General features: G+C 54.1%; 1 protein-coding gene across 1 annotated transcript in view; it reads right to left on the minus strand.

Moving 5' to 3' along the window:
• Positions 1-356: 356 nt before the first annotated feature.
• Positions 357-12,899, minus strand: part of LOC122252516 (RNA-binding protein MEX3B) — a 128,911-nt gene continuing 116,368 nt past the window's right edge. The window contains exons 2-3 of the mRNA XM_043015021.2: positions 9,935-10,021; positions 357-4,311 (exon numbers count right to left, since the gene is read on the minus strand). Coding sequence (XP_042870955.1) covers positions 2,723-4,311; positions 9,935-10,021 — 1,676 coding nt within the window. The 3' untranslated portion in view covers positions 357-2,722. The remainder of the gene's footprint in view (positions 4,312-9,934; positions 10,022-12,899) is intronic.

Here is a 12,899-nt window from a genome sequence, read left to right on the forward strand (position 1 = left end):
CTTGGTATATCTCTTTTAAATCACTCCTTTTCATCCCCTCCCCCGATCCCCCCTTTCCCTTCCCCTCCCCCTTCCCCCTTTCCCCTCCCTCGCCCCAAAGGAAGGACAGCAATACCCATACTTCTCAGGGGGTGGGGGGTTGATGGGGGTAGGGGAGTGGGGGGGTAAGGGTACATCTCTACTCTTTTAAAAAAATAATGATCCTTGTTTCTCGGGCCGCCGACCTGTGCCAGCGGCCCGTGGCTTCTCTCACACTTGCGTCTCTCTCTTTCCTCTTCTTTCGTCTCTTTCTCTCTCACTCTCTCGACTCTTCGTTTCTTCGCAGCCTCATTAGATCATCATCAAAGCTCTCTTTCTCTGTCTTTCTTTCTTTCTTTCTTTTCTTTCACTTGTGACACCAGAATGGTTATCTGGCTCTTTGAGAGCATGTGGGAGGTTAAGGGGGAAGGGGGTTGAAGGAACAGGTAGGAGGGGGGAGGGAAAGGGGGTGTAGGAGTGGGTCAAGCACGAGACTCCGGCGGGCCACACCTGGCGAAGAGGGGGGCGGGGGGAGGGGCGGTCGGGGGGTTCTTGTGGGCGGTTCCTTCCTTTCATTTTCTTTTCTTTTTTTCTTTATTTTCCTTTTCTCTCTTTCACTTTCGAAGAGAGCAGTCAGCGGGCGTAAGTAAGCGGGAAGACCTTTTCCTTTCTTTCCCTTGCGAAGGAGGAGTCTTCTCAAGCGTCTCCTTCGCATCGCAGTCTTCCCTTATACGCCGGAAGGAGGAATGCCCACGCGGCGGCGGCGGCGAGAGAGGGGGGTGGGGGAGAGAGAGAGAGAGAGATAGACACACCTCCCCCTTCCCCCTTCCCCCCTCCCTCCATCCATCCCCTCCCCCCCGGTACGCCCACGGCAGCCAGGCACCGATCGCGGGCGGCCGGGCGGAGTGTCACGCTTCCTTGGCGATTATACCACTTGTACAAAAGAGGTTTCTCTATACATCGTGCGCGGCGTTCCGAAGTCCTTCAAGTCAGATAAAAACAAACATTATCACAAAAAGGCATTGATAATAATTAAATATACTGGAAATTAAAGATTGGTCTAGAATACTGTTATTAATATTTTTTTCTTTCTCTCTCTCTTCGTCATCATCTTCTCTATACAAAATAAAGTTTTTTTTCTCTTCACATCTTCTCATAAGTCTTTTTTTTTTGTAATATTTTCCATTTATATATCAATGATGAGCAAAAACTTAGATAAGCGCTATGACTAAGATAATATCACTGTATTGCTTCCATTAGATGAATGCACAAGCAGGGTCAACTCTATTGGTTGGTGGCTCAGTGGGCGTGGTTGATGTGGGGTTGTTGTTGTTGATGTGGGTGGTTCTTTCACTTCTTTCTTTTTGTGGTATGGGGTGGGCGGGGTTGAAGGGGGCGGGGCTTGCGTGTGGGCGGCGCGAGAGACTGAAGATCGCCATCGTCGTCGTTCCTCGAGACACACACACGCCCACCACCTCTTGGCTGAGGAGGATGTCCCATCTTCGAGGTGGTAGTTGTGGTAGGTGGTAGGTAGGTAGGAGGGGGGGGATGGTGGGTTGCAGCGGGTTATGGATGGGTGAGGTTATGGGGCTTGTCTAAGGTGACTTGGATCTAATGGGAGGGAGTCGGAGGTTTGGGGGTGAGTGGGATGCTGGATGGGTGTCGGTGTGAGGAAGGGGCCTTCATTGGCATGGGCGTGTGGGCGTGGGTGAGGCAGTGGGTCAAACTATGGTAACGGGTGTGACGGGATCAAGGCACGAGTCGATCGTTCGGGTGGTTCGGCGAGGCGCGGCGGCCGAGGAGGGGGGGCCGGGCCTCGCTAGGTTGTCTGTCTGCTGTTGACATCGGGACTGCGGTGTTGATGGTCATGTTACTGTTGTTGTTACTGTTGTTGTTATTGTGGTGGTGGTGGTTGTTGTTGTTGTTGTTGTTCCCTGCTCCTGGTGCCTTCCCCAACTACCCAGCGGCCACCGAGCCTCCCGCACTCCGTCCATGTGTCGCTGGGCGGGCCGGCGTGCGGGCGGCGGGCTGGTTGGTGGGCGGCTGTCACGCTCACGGAGAGAGTTCGAGAAGGATATGTAGCATTCGTTGTGAGGCGGCCTCGGGGCTGGGAGGGGCGGGCGTGTGGGCGTGCGGGCGGGCGGGCGGATGATTCAGATCTGGGTGAGCGGGTGGGGAATTGTCTAGCGCCGCGCCCTCTTGGCCCTCGGTTCGCCCGGCCCAGCCCGAGCCGACCTGAGTACCCAGGAAACAGTGGGAGATCGGAGAGGGGGCGTCGACCCCCCCTGGCAGTTGTTGGCGGGCAGCGAGTGCAGCGAGCGAGCGAGCGCGGCGCTGGCCTGCCTATCACAGCCTAGCGACAGCTGTTCTCCACTCTGACTTGAAGGACTCGCGCCACCAGCACCGACGGCTCGGCCTCCGAGCGAACACCTTGCCCGGGGCCATACTGTCGCCCGACGCACACCAATAAAAATGCCTTACATTCCAAGTGAAAATGAAATAAAAATATCTTCACACTACTTGAATAAAAAATTTAATGATTGATTTTAAAGATAATACTCTTCAATCTGCAGATATATAAGGACTAATATACTCTATATAAGCCGGTGGTGGGGTAGTTAGAGGGCCGAGATGCCCATGAGCGCCGCATTGGCTTGTTGCAATGTACTTGCTGAGACGTTGCCGCCTGTGACGCGGTGGCGCGTTACGAGAAGATGCGGATGGCGTGAGTGACCTTCATGCGGCAGATGGGGCACTCGGACGCCTCGGACTTGAGTTTGTTGGCGCAGTCCAGGCAGAAGAGGTTGTGGCCGCAGGGCACGAGCGCGGCCACCACCTCGGACTCGCAGCACGTGACGCACCTCTTCTTCTCGTCCAGGCCGTTGATGAGGCCGCTCATGCTGGCGATGGTGGTGGTCGCCGTGGAGGTGGCGGCCGCCGACGTCAGCCCCGGCACCGACTGGAAGGCGCTCAGCTGCTGAGTGAGATCGGGGGTGGAAGCGGGTGAGGATGAGGAGGGAGAGGAGGTAGGTAGTCCCCCCAGACCTCCGGAGAGGGCCGAGTTGAGCGATGCGAGTGACGGCGCGGCCGCGAGTCCCGGGGCCGGGTCAGAGCTGATACGCCTCGCGGGGGGGTGGGACTCTAACGACGGGGACAGCCTGGAGGAGGGTGGGGACGCTCCGGACACTGACGACGACCTGCGTGTCAGAGACGAGGACAAAGTGGAGGACAGCGACGAGAAGGTCGAGCTGAGAGAGGAACTGGAGCTGACGGTGGAGCTCATGTTGTTGCCCAGAGGGCGGCTGAGCTCGCCCCAAATGCTGGGGGGAGCCGGGTCGAAGGAGGGCGACGAGCCCATGGAAGACCCCAGCGAGCCCAGGCCCTCGTCCACACCGTACAGGCCGAGGCCTCCGCCTCCGCCGCCGCCGCCGCTGCCGCTGCCGGACACGTCATTGCCCAGCTTGGTGCTGCCGACGCCGCCGCTGAAGGAGAAGAGGGACGAGTCCAGGGTGCTGCCGCCCTTGTTCGACGAGCCAAGGAGGGAAGAGCCGGTGTCTCCTCCCAGCAGCGTGAAGGCGGAGTTCAGGTCGTTGAGCTGGTTCAGCGTGTTCAGGCTGTTCAGTGTGTTGTTCAGATTCATGCCGTTTAGAGAGTTGTTGAGACCACTGCCGCTGAGACTGTTCAAGCCGTTGATGCCGTTGAGGCTGGAGCCGCTGGAGAGACCGTTGCTGAGACCATTGGTGAGGCCGTTCAGACCTGCGCTGTTGGCGATGCCATTGATGGAGGCAAGTCCGTTGAGCGAGGAATTATTGAGCTTGTAGAGGGACGAGACCAGCTCTGAGGAAGGGGGGTTGAAGAGGTTGTCGAGCCCGTGCGTGGGCGGGGGGAAGTCGGCGTGGTGGCGCGCCGCGGCCGCTGCGTTGGGCTCGTCCTGGTCCAGCAGGCCGCCCGTACGCATGGCGATGTGTGCCTCGATCTCCTTCCTGGCCTGCTCCACGGACTCCGGCAAGCCAGTCACCTCGAACACGGGCTCCTTGTCCCGCGACGGCGTGACGATGTAGGTGTGCGTCTGCTGCTGAATGCGCTTGATGGTGGCTCCCTTGGGACCCACCACCAGCCCTACCACGCGGTACGGCACGCGTACCTGGATGGTTACCTGGCCGGGCACGTTGGTGGGCGGGCCGGGCGCCATGGACCCGTTCAGGTTGTTCTTGCGGCACGCGCGGATCTGGCTGAAGTGCTCCGCCGCCGACAGGATCTCGCGCTTCGCCATCCCGACGTCCTCCTTGCGACCTGCGGGAACAGACACACAAAAATGAAATAAAAACAAAGGCAAACAGACTAAAAACTATTTACCAATCACATATATAAACACGCGCGCGCGCACACACACACACAAACACACACATACTTTCTCTGAACAACACCCCGAATCCCGCGGAGAGAAAAAGTTTCTCACTAGAAAAACAATGAATCCCAATCACGAGATTTTCCTCCTACAAAAACGAATTGCCTATCAACACGCCAACCGTAAGAAAACAAAATCGACAACAACAACAAAGGGAAAATAAGGAATCTCGCTTATTCCCCGCCCCTACCCGACAACCCTCTCTAAGAAATCCTTGAACGCAACACCTCCCGACGCGCCCACCCTCCTCCTGCTTAAATCCATTATACACTTTCATAGCGAGCTTGCAGCAACATTTCTAAAACTCACTTTCAAGCAGTTTTTTTTTCTTTCTTTAATTTTTCCTTGGACCTCATGACCCCCTGCCAACTTGGGTCAATTACGCCAGGTCGGGTCAAGACAAACGAGTCACGCCGCCAACGCCGCTGCTCGGAGGTCAACGCGAGCTTGTAGCACAGGGGGGAAAGGGGGATAGGAGGGGAGAGAGGGAGAGGAAGAGAGAGGCGGGCGCAATCTTTACCTCTTATGGGTCATTAGACAGCAGAACGACCGCTCCTGGATCATATGACCGCACATGGGAAGGGAGAGCGAAAGGTGGCCCCCCCAAAAAAAAAGACCCTATCACAACCCCCCACACTCAAATCTTTTACATAATTTGCTCGCCTTTGGCCGTCAAGATGTTCCCCCCTGCCCCCCCTTTCCCCTACACTCAAAATTCACACAGAACGACCTAGACCGGTCTCCATTAAAAAGAAAAATGATAATAATAAATAAATGATACCAAACGTACATACATAAAAAAAAAAAAATAAGTAGAACCATCCACCCTAGAAAGCTACCCACCGCTAACGCCACATGGGATGAAAAACTATCTATATTGATTCAATCAAGATTTATCTAATCATGTATTGTGTATTATTAGTAGTATTATCCTCATTTTCTTCCTTTTTTCCTGTGCTTGTCTGTTCGCGTCAGTTGATCGACCACGTGGTCCGAAAAGAGTAAGGACCATGCTGATGCTCTAGGCGTTCTGTTAAGCACCACTTGACAAGGGCGACGGCGAACAAGGAGGAGGGAAAGGGGGGGAGGGGGAGAGTTCTTGAATCCTTCTCCATCCTCCCTTCCTCTCTTTTATGCCTTCATTCGTTCACCGGACCCACCCGCCCACTCGCCCACCGCAAGCACGATTCCCTCGCAAGGAACACGTCATCTCACCCCTACCCCTACCCCCACCCCCACAACTCGCCAAAACAGCAAGCACACCCTTACCTCCAAATTCAATACACCCCCCTCCCCCCTTCCCCCTAATAAAACCTACGTGGACCCCCCCACCCCCACCCCCTACCCACTAAAGAGCCCAAGCACCGCCGACTCGTAATTCAAAAGGAAGAAAAGAATAAGCCTTTCCACTTCGATAAACTCTCACAAGCAAACAAACAGAGACAAGCAACCCAGACGCTTCCAGACGGAGGTGGGTTGGTCGTCTCTTCACCCCTTCCCTTCCCCCTACCCCCCTCTCCCCCTGCACCACAAGGACGGCTGGGGTTTGAGGTCAGAATAAGGTCTCGCGATCCGCGGGCTCACTTCGGCGGTCCTCCTCGCCCTCCTCCTCCTCTTCTCCTTCTCTTCTTCTCCTCCTAATCATCATCACCTTTCTTTCTTTCTTCTCCTCCTCCTCCACTTTCCCCCTCCCCTCCCCTCCCTTCTCCTCCCCCTCCTCCTCGTCCATTTCGAGAGCCTGGAATGTTGCACTGCCCGAGGGTCAACCTCTGCGACGGCTGAGGACGAGCCTATGGTAATGACGAGGGTGACGTGTGGGGGGAGGGGGTAGGATGGGGGATATGATAGGTGCAAGTGATATGGGGTAAGGAGAGAGGAAAGAGCTCCAATGAATATACAAAGAGAGGAGAGGAGAGGAAGGGGAAGGGGGGAGGGGGTGGGTGGGCGTGAATGGATGAGTCACCAAGAGGCGCGCACGAACGAGCAGACAAACAAACAAACAAAACGTCACAAATGCAGATGAAATACATCAAACAAGACTCAAGTCAACATATTTCAACTAAGAAATCACGAAACGGGGACGTCGGTTGCACTGCCTGGTTTACATACGAACGAGAGAGAGAGAGAGAGAGAGAGAGAGAGAGAGAGAGAGAGAGAGAGAGAGAGAGAGAGAGAGAGAGAGAGAGAGAGAGAGAGAACGTGGAACAAGAACCGGTTGTTAGCATCACGAACGGGGTACACGGGGCGACAACACGATTTCATTATCTTCGACCCCATGACCCCCTCTGAGTCTAAATCATCACACACACACACATACATACATACATACATACACGCAAGTACACACACAAACGCGGACATACATCCACACACATCCACACTAACACACGCGCGCGGGCCCATAAAACAAAGCGTTGCAAGTTGCAAACTGACCGCGGGTGCGAGATGCCGAGGAAGGGTTTGGGCAATATTTTTTTTGCCTTCCCCGGGTGACCAATAAGGCAACGTTGGCGTGGGAGCCGGGCGGAGGCGGCGTTGTCGGACGTGGATGTGGGGGTGGGGGTGGGAAGGAGGGAGGGAGGGAGGGAGGGGATAGGTGGGGGAGGAAGGAGGGAAGGAGGGAGGGAATGGGTGGGGGAGGAAGGAGGGAAGGAGGGAGGGGATGGGTGGGGGGGAAGGAGGGAGGAAGGAGGGAGAGGAGGAGGGATAAAGGGAGGGAGAGGCAGGGAGGGAGGAAAGGGACGAAGGGAAGAGAAGAGAAGAGAAGAAGAGGAGGAGGAGGGAGGAGGGGTAGAGCATCCATACGTCACGGCAAACGCCAAATCGCCATGGGTGACGAGGCCGAAACTTCGTACTGGTTTAAAGCGGCTTCCCGGTGCATGCATTCCCCGCCCAAAGGTGGAAATGGAGGAGACAGATGAAGGTAAGAGATTGATACATATACAGATAGATTGACAGACAGACATATAGATAGATAGATGGATAGTTTAACCAATATCGCCCCATCGAAATAGAGCGACGCACAATGTAACAATCCAACACCCTAAGACTCGCACTCAGGCCTACTTAGAGAGACAGCCACTACCACAGCTTGGACCCTGAGAGAGAGAGAGAGAGAGAGAGAGAGAGAGAGAGAGAGAGAGAGAGAGAGAGAGAGAGAGAGAGAGAGAGAGAGAGAGAGAGAGAAAACAGGAGCCTGTATATAGCATTGTCGAGGGCGTCTCTGGGAGGAGTCCAACCCGGAGGAGGAGAGGAAGAGAGGAGGAGAGGAGAAGAGGCGTGAGGAGAGGAGTACCGCGCTCTAAACCTGGCCACTGACTAACCCCCTCAGTCGCGGGGCCCAAAAACAACGCCTACGAGGGGACACCGCGTCACTACAACACCGGTCAACACCAACACGCCCGCGTTACCTTCATTCGCACCCTCACGTCCTCTTTCTCACTCTCGATTTTCGATGTGTGTGTGTGTGGGGGGGGGGGATATAGTGTATGGAGTAGGAGATAGGGGATAGGGGTGTAAGATGATCATGCTAATGGCAACCCATTCTATGGACACTCACCTCCTTCCTCTCCCCCCCTCCCCACATGTATTGCACAGAACCCAGGAATAACTCGACTCATTAAGCGGTCTCAACACCCTCATCTTGACGGCACTTCCCTCTACCACAGCCATCCATCTGCCCTGCTCACACGCGATCTTGTCACAAGCATGAAAGCGAAGGTAGGCGAGTGTGAGTATATGTATACACGTGCTTGTATGTATATAAATAAATAAATAAATAAATAAATAAATAAATCATATATATAATATACATATATATATACATACATACATTTATATGTGTGTGTGTGTGTGTTTCCAACCTACCAATCTCCTATATAAACCTTTAGACAAGGTTCTAACACCACAAAATTCACCATAACTAACACAAACAAACACACGCACAAAAGACAATTACCCCCTCCCCTTCCTCCCTCCCTCCGACCGACACGCCCGCGCGCCTCCCAAAGAAACCCAAGAACAATCGGGTGGGAAGACGGGCGTCCCGCGGAGTCGCCCGCCGGAGCGAGGTGGGCGTCATCGCGCGATCATCAACACGGCGCCCTTAATCTTTCTCGGCGTCGGGGGTAACGTCGGGAACACCCTATCCCTACACCCACCCCCCCTCCATCATCACCTTCCCCCCTTACAACACCCCCACTCTCCCCACCGCTGAATCCGCCCAAAGTCCCTGGGTACACATCAGGGGAGGGAGGGAGGGAGAGGGAGAGGGGGAGGGGGAGAGAAAGAGAGAGAGAGAGAGAGAGAGAGAGAGAGAGAGAGAGAGAGAGAGAGAGAGAGAGAGAGAGAGAGAGAGAGAGAGAGAGAGAGAGAGAGAGAGGACAGGGAGAAGGGATGTCGACGAAGAATGTCGACGAGGGGAGGGTGGAAAGGGGAAAGAAAGGGGATATTGGGTGCGAAAAAAGACGACAACCAAAGGTGTGGACGCCTGTAGGGGGGGGGGGCAACGTGTCTGGGTACGCATTACAAAAAGGACAGGCCGGTGAGGAGTACGCGGCTGTGGCAGGGAAGAGGATGTGCAGATGGAAATGGCAGGGGCAGGGGGTTGGAGGAGGAGGAGATAGAGTAGGAAGACGATAACGTACGATAAGATCCCACATCGAAGCACTCCTCTTGAAAAATACATGAAAAAACACGGAAAACAAAAACAAAAAAGGACCTAAAACACACAAGGCCAAATTTGGAAGCCCCCCCCCCCCAAACCCTCGCATCGATCCACAAACCTGCATAATATCCCCATTAACAGCGGTCGGTCGGTCGGTCGACACATGGACTCCAGGCCTAAGCTGCCCCGACGCCCCCCCCCCAGCCCTCCCTCCACCCACCACCCGCCGCCCGCTAGTGAGAGCTATGAGTCGTGCTCCACGTCGACGGGTGGGCGGACTCGTAAAAACTGGCCCGCCCTTCCCCATGTGCCTTCCTCCTACCTCCTTTAACAATACCCCTCCCCCCCACTCCCCTTTTCCAACTCCACCCTAACCCCCACCCCCCTTTAACACCCACGCCCGTGACCTGCCTTCACCCCCCGACATGGGGACGACTCGTAGGCTCCAAAGGGGTTGGTGTGGGCTAGGAGGGAAAGGAGGGGGAGGGGGAGGGGCAGGGGAAATACCTGTCTCTTATTCGCGGCCTCAACTATCCCTCGCCACCAGAAACGACGCAAACGACACCCTACGACGATAAAATGAACGGGTGAATAACACGGGATTAAGATACTGATTAACAAAGGGAGAAAATATATGCACCCCTACAAGACTACCAATTGCAGCAATGCTTATACAATCAAACAGGCGAAGTATCATAGGGCATACAGGCAGAAGACACACACCCAGCACGCAGTCACACTCACGCAAAACCAAATTAACGCACCCACATGCACGCACAATCACATATCCACACCCAGATCAACGCGCGCGCGCACTCACACAGAAAAGACACGGCACTCACCAGTGACGACAAAGACGGGCTCCTCCCCTCTGACTGGCGTCTTGATGTACGTGTTGGTCTTGGCGCGTAATGCCTTGATCTTGCAACCTGTAAAAGAAAAAGAGAACATACGTTAGGGCAAGGAGAAAGAATAAAAAGAAAAAAAAAATATATATATACATATAATACTTGTGAATAGATAGTATCCACATATCAAATCCTAAGGGTCAAAGGTCAATGGAGGTCGGGGACGGAGTGAGCTTAATGGTATGCACACACGACCTTCTTCCCCCGTGGCCACGTGACGCCACGAACAATTGTTTTCTCCACCTGCAGCACACAGGCCATGGAAATGTGCCACGGTGCGCTGCCCTTTGTCCCCAACGCCACTAAAATACCATGGCAAGATTACATCTCATGAAGAACAGACACATGGAAAGACAAAAACGAAAACATACAAATACAAACGTACCCTTCAACCCGACCCCCTCTCCTCCCTCCGAGCTCCTGCATCTACAGAGCGAAGCAAAATGCGAACAAATGCTGGCACATAACAATATGCAATGTTATATCCCCACAAGAGCATATCCTGCTGGTCTCATCTGCATCACAAAAGGGCCTCCCCGTCTGAGCGAACGAGAGAGCCGCCTCTCGCTCGGCTAGGGACAGCACGAGGAAGGAGGAGGGGGGAGGAGGGAGTAGGGAGGAGGAGGTAGGGAGGAAGGAGGGAGGAGGAAGAGGAGGTAGGGAGGAAGGAGGGAGGAGGAAGAGGAGGTAGGGAGGAAGGAGGAGGAGGAGGAAGAGGAGGAGGAGGAGGAGGAGGAGGAGGAGGAGGAAGAGGAGGAGGAGGAAGGAGGAGGAGGGCGGATGAGTGAGGAGGAAGGAGGAAGGAGGAAGGAGGAGGAAGGAGGAAGGAGGAAGGAGGAGGAGGAGGAGGAGGAGGGAGGAGGAGGAGGAGGAGGAGGAGGAGGAGGGAGGATGAGTGAGGAGGAGGGAGGAGGGAGGAAGGAGGAAGGAGGAAGAGGAGGGAGGAGTGAGGAGGAAGGAGGATGAGGAGGGAGGAGGAGGGAAAAGGAGGAGGAGGGGAGAAGAGGAAGCTCCCTCCACCAGGCCAGGCGGCCTACCCCCTGGTCGCCTATCATCACCCTACCGAGCACACGCAAGCGGTGACCCCGACTTACCACGCCTGTCGCCGAAGGAGCGATCCTTCCCGAGACGCCCTGTTCCGTCAACGTCTTGCAGGATCCCCCCCCCCCTTTCCTCTTCCCTCCTTCTCCTCCTCCTCCTTCCGGTCCCTCGCAGGCCGCAACTCCGCCCAATTTGAGGGCTATTACGTCGCTAAGTGGGGGCCGAAAGACCCCAGAAGAAAGGAGCGACGGCGGGCGAGCGCTCACAATGCAACACTCCATTACTCGCTCCTTCCCCTGCGCCGGAAGGGCCTCGGCGGGCGGGCGGGCGGGCGAGCGCGCGCGCGCTGGCTCGTCATCTCCAGACGTCGCGATAATAACACCATATCTTTTATTTCTCTCTAGGCGCACTCTGCACCCCACTGCAAATGGCTCTCCTTATCCCCCTCTCTCTCACCGCCTCTTTCGCTCACGTTAATGCGGGCGCAAAGGCGAAGACAAGCCCATGCGAGGGACGACTCGTGGTAAGTGATTTTCTTGTGTGAGAGAGATAGAAAACCATGTCAACTGATAGATGGGGAGGGAGGAAGGAGGGAGAAAGAGAAAGAGAGAGAGAGGATAGGGGGACACCAAACAAAGTTTCCAACCTCCATACAACAATTGCGCAGCCTGCTTTCAAAATGCCAGAGGGAAGGAGGGACGGAGGAGGAGGAGGAGGAGGGAGGGAGGGAGGGAGGGAGGGAGGGAGAGAGAGAGAGAGAGAGAGACAATGATAGAAAAATGAAAAATAAAAATAAAAAGAAAGCGTCATCACTTAAAAACCCAACCATAATCAACCGACCTCTTTTCTTCGTATCTCCCCTTTATCAACCTTCCCCCCCTTCCCCCTACCCCTTCACGAACCCTAGGAGCGTCTGGCCAAATGCCTTTTTTTTTTCTTTTTCTTTCCTTTTTTTTTTTTTTTTTTTTTTTTTGTCCCAACAAGGAGAAATAATTATGGAAATAAGAGGCCGCGAAGATGGTCTTCACCGAGAAAGGGGATGGAGGGCGGGGAGGGTAGGGAGGTGAAGGGGGTGTTTAAGAGGCCCCTAAGAATGGGGAAGGAGGAAAGGAGGGAGAGAGATGGAAGAAGGGGAGAGAAAAGGGAGCGCGAAAGGAGGAGAGGGGCGACAGGTAGATGAGAAAGAGAAAGAGAGAGAAAGAGAAAGAGAAAGAGAAAGAGAAAGAGAAAGAGAAAGAGAGAGAAAGAGAGAGAGAAAAAGAAAGAGAGAGAAAGAGAGAGAAAGAGAGAGAAAGAGAGAGAGAGAGAGAAAAAGAGAGAAAGAGAGAGAGAATGTGTGAGGATGTCGGTGTTGGTCTAACTTTGGCGACAGGAATTGCTCCAATGCCTGCCTATCTCTGGCATCTGTTGCCACGTCTCGTTAAATTAGGTAGTTTGTTTTACATAATGGTTGGTCGGTCTACCCCCCCCCCTTCTCTCTCTCTCTCTTTCTCTTTCTCTTTCTCTTTCTCTTTCTCTTTCTCTTTCTCTCTCTCTCTCTCCAATGTTCCCTGTCAAGAGACTTGGTGCAAAAGGAAAGAAAAATCGATACACCCCATCGATGGCTCCCAATTTGCATATCAGAGGACACAAACATCCCATAAAAACACAGAATCGCATAGAAAAAAAAACACCACACAACTATAAGAAAGAAAACAACAACAAAAAAAACACATTATTCCTCCCCCGGCAGACAGCTGTGACAATCGAAGAGGTTTTGAAAAACACACAAAATCACTCAAGGAGAATCCGCCTTCTGCATTCCTCAGAACTTCGAAAACTCGCTGCCGCGGAAAAGAAAAAGAAAAAGAAGAAAAAA

The sequence above is a fragment of the Penaeus japonicus genome, unplaced genomic scaffold (genome assembly GCF_977035675.1).
Source record: "Penaeus japonicus unplaced genomic scaffold, GWHDUDI00000001_assembly GWHDUDI00000013, whole genome shotgun sequence".
Classification (NCBI taxonomy): Eukaryota; Metazoa; Arthropoda; class Malacostraca; order Decapoda; family Penaeidae; genus Penaeus; species Penaeus japonicus.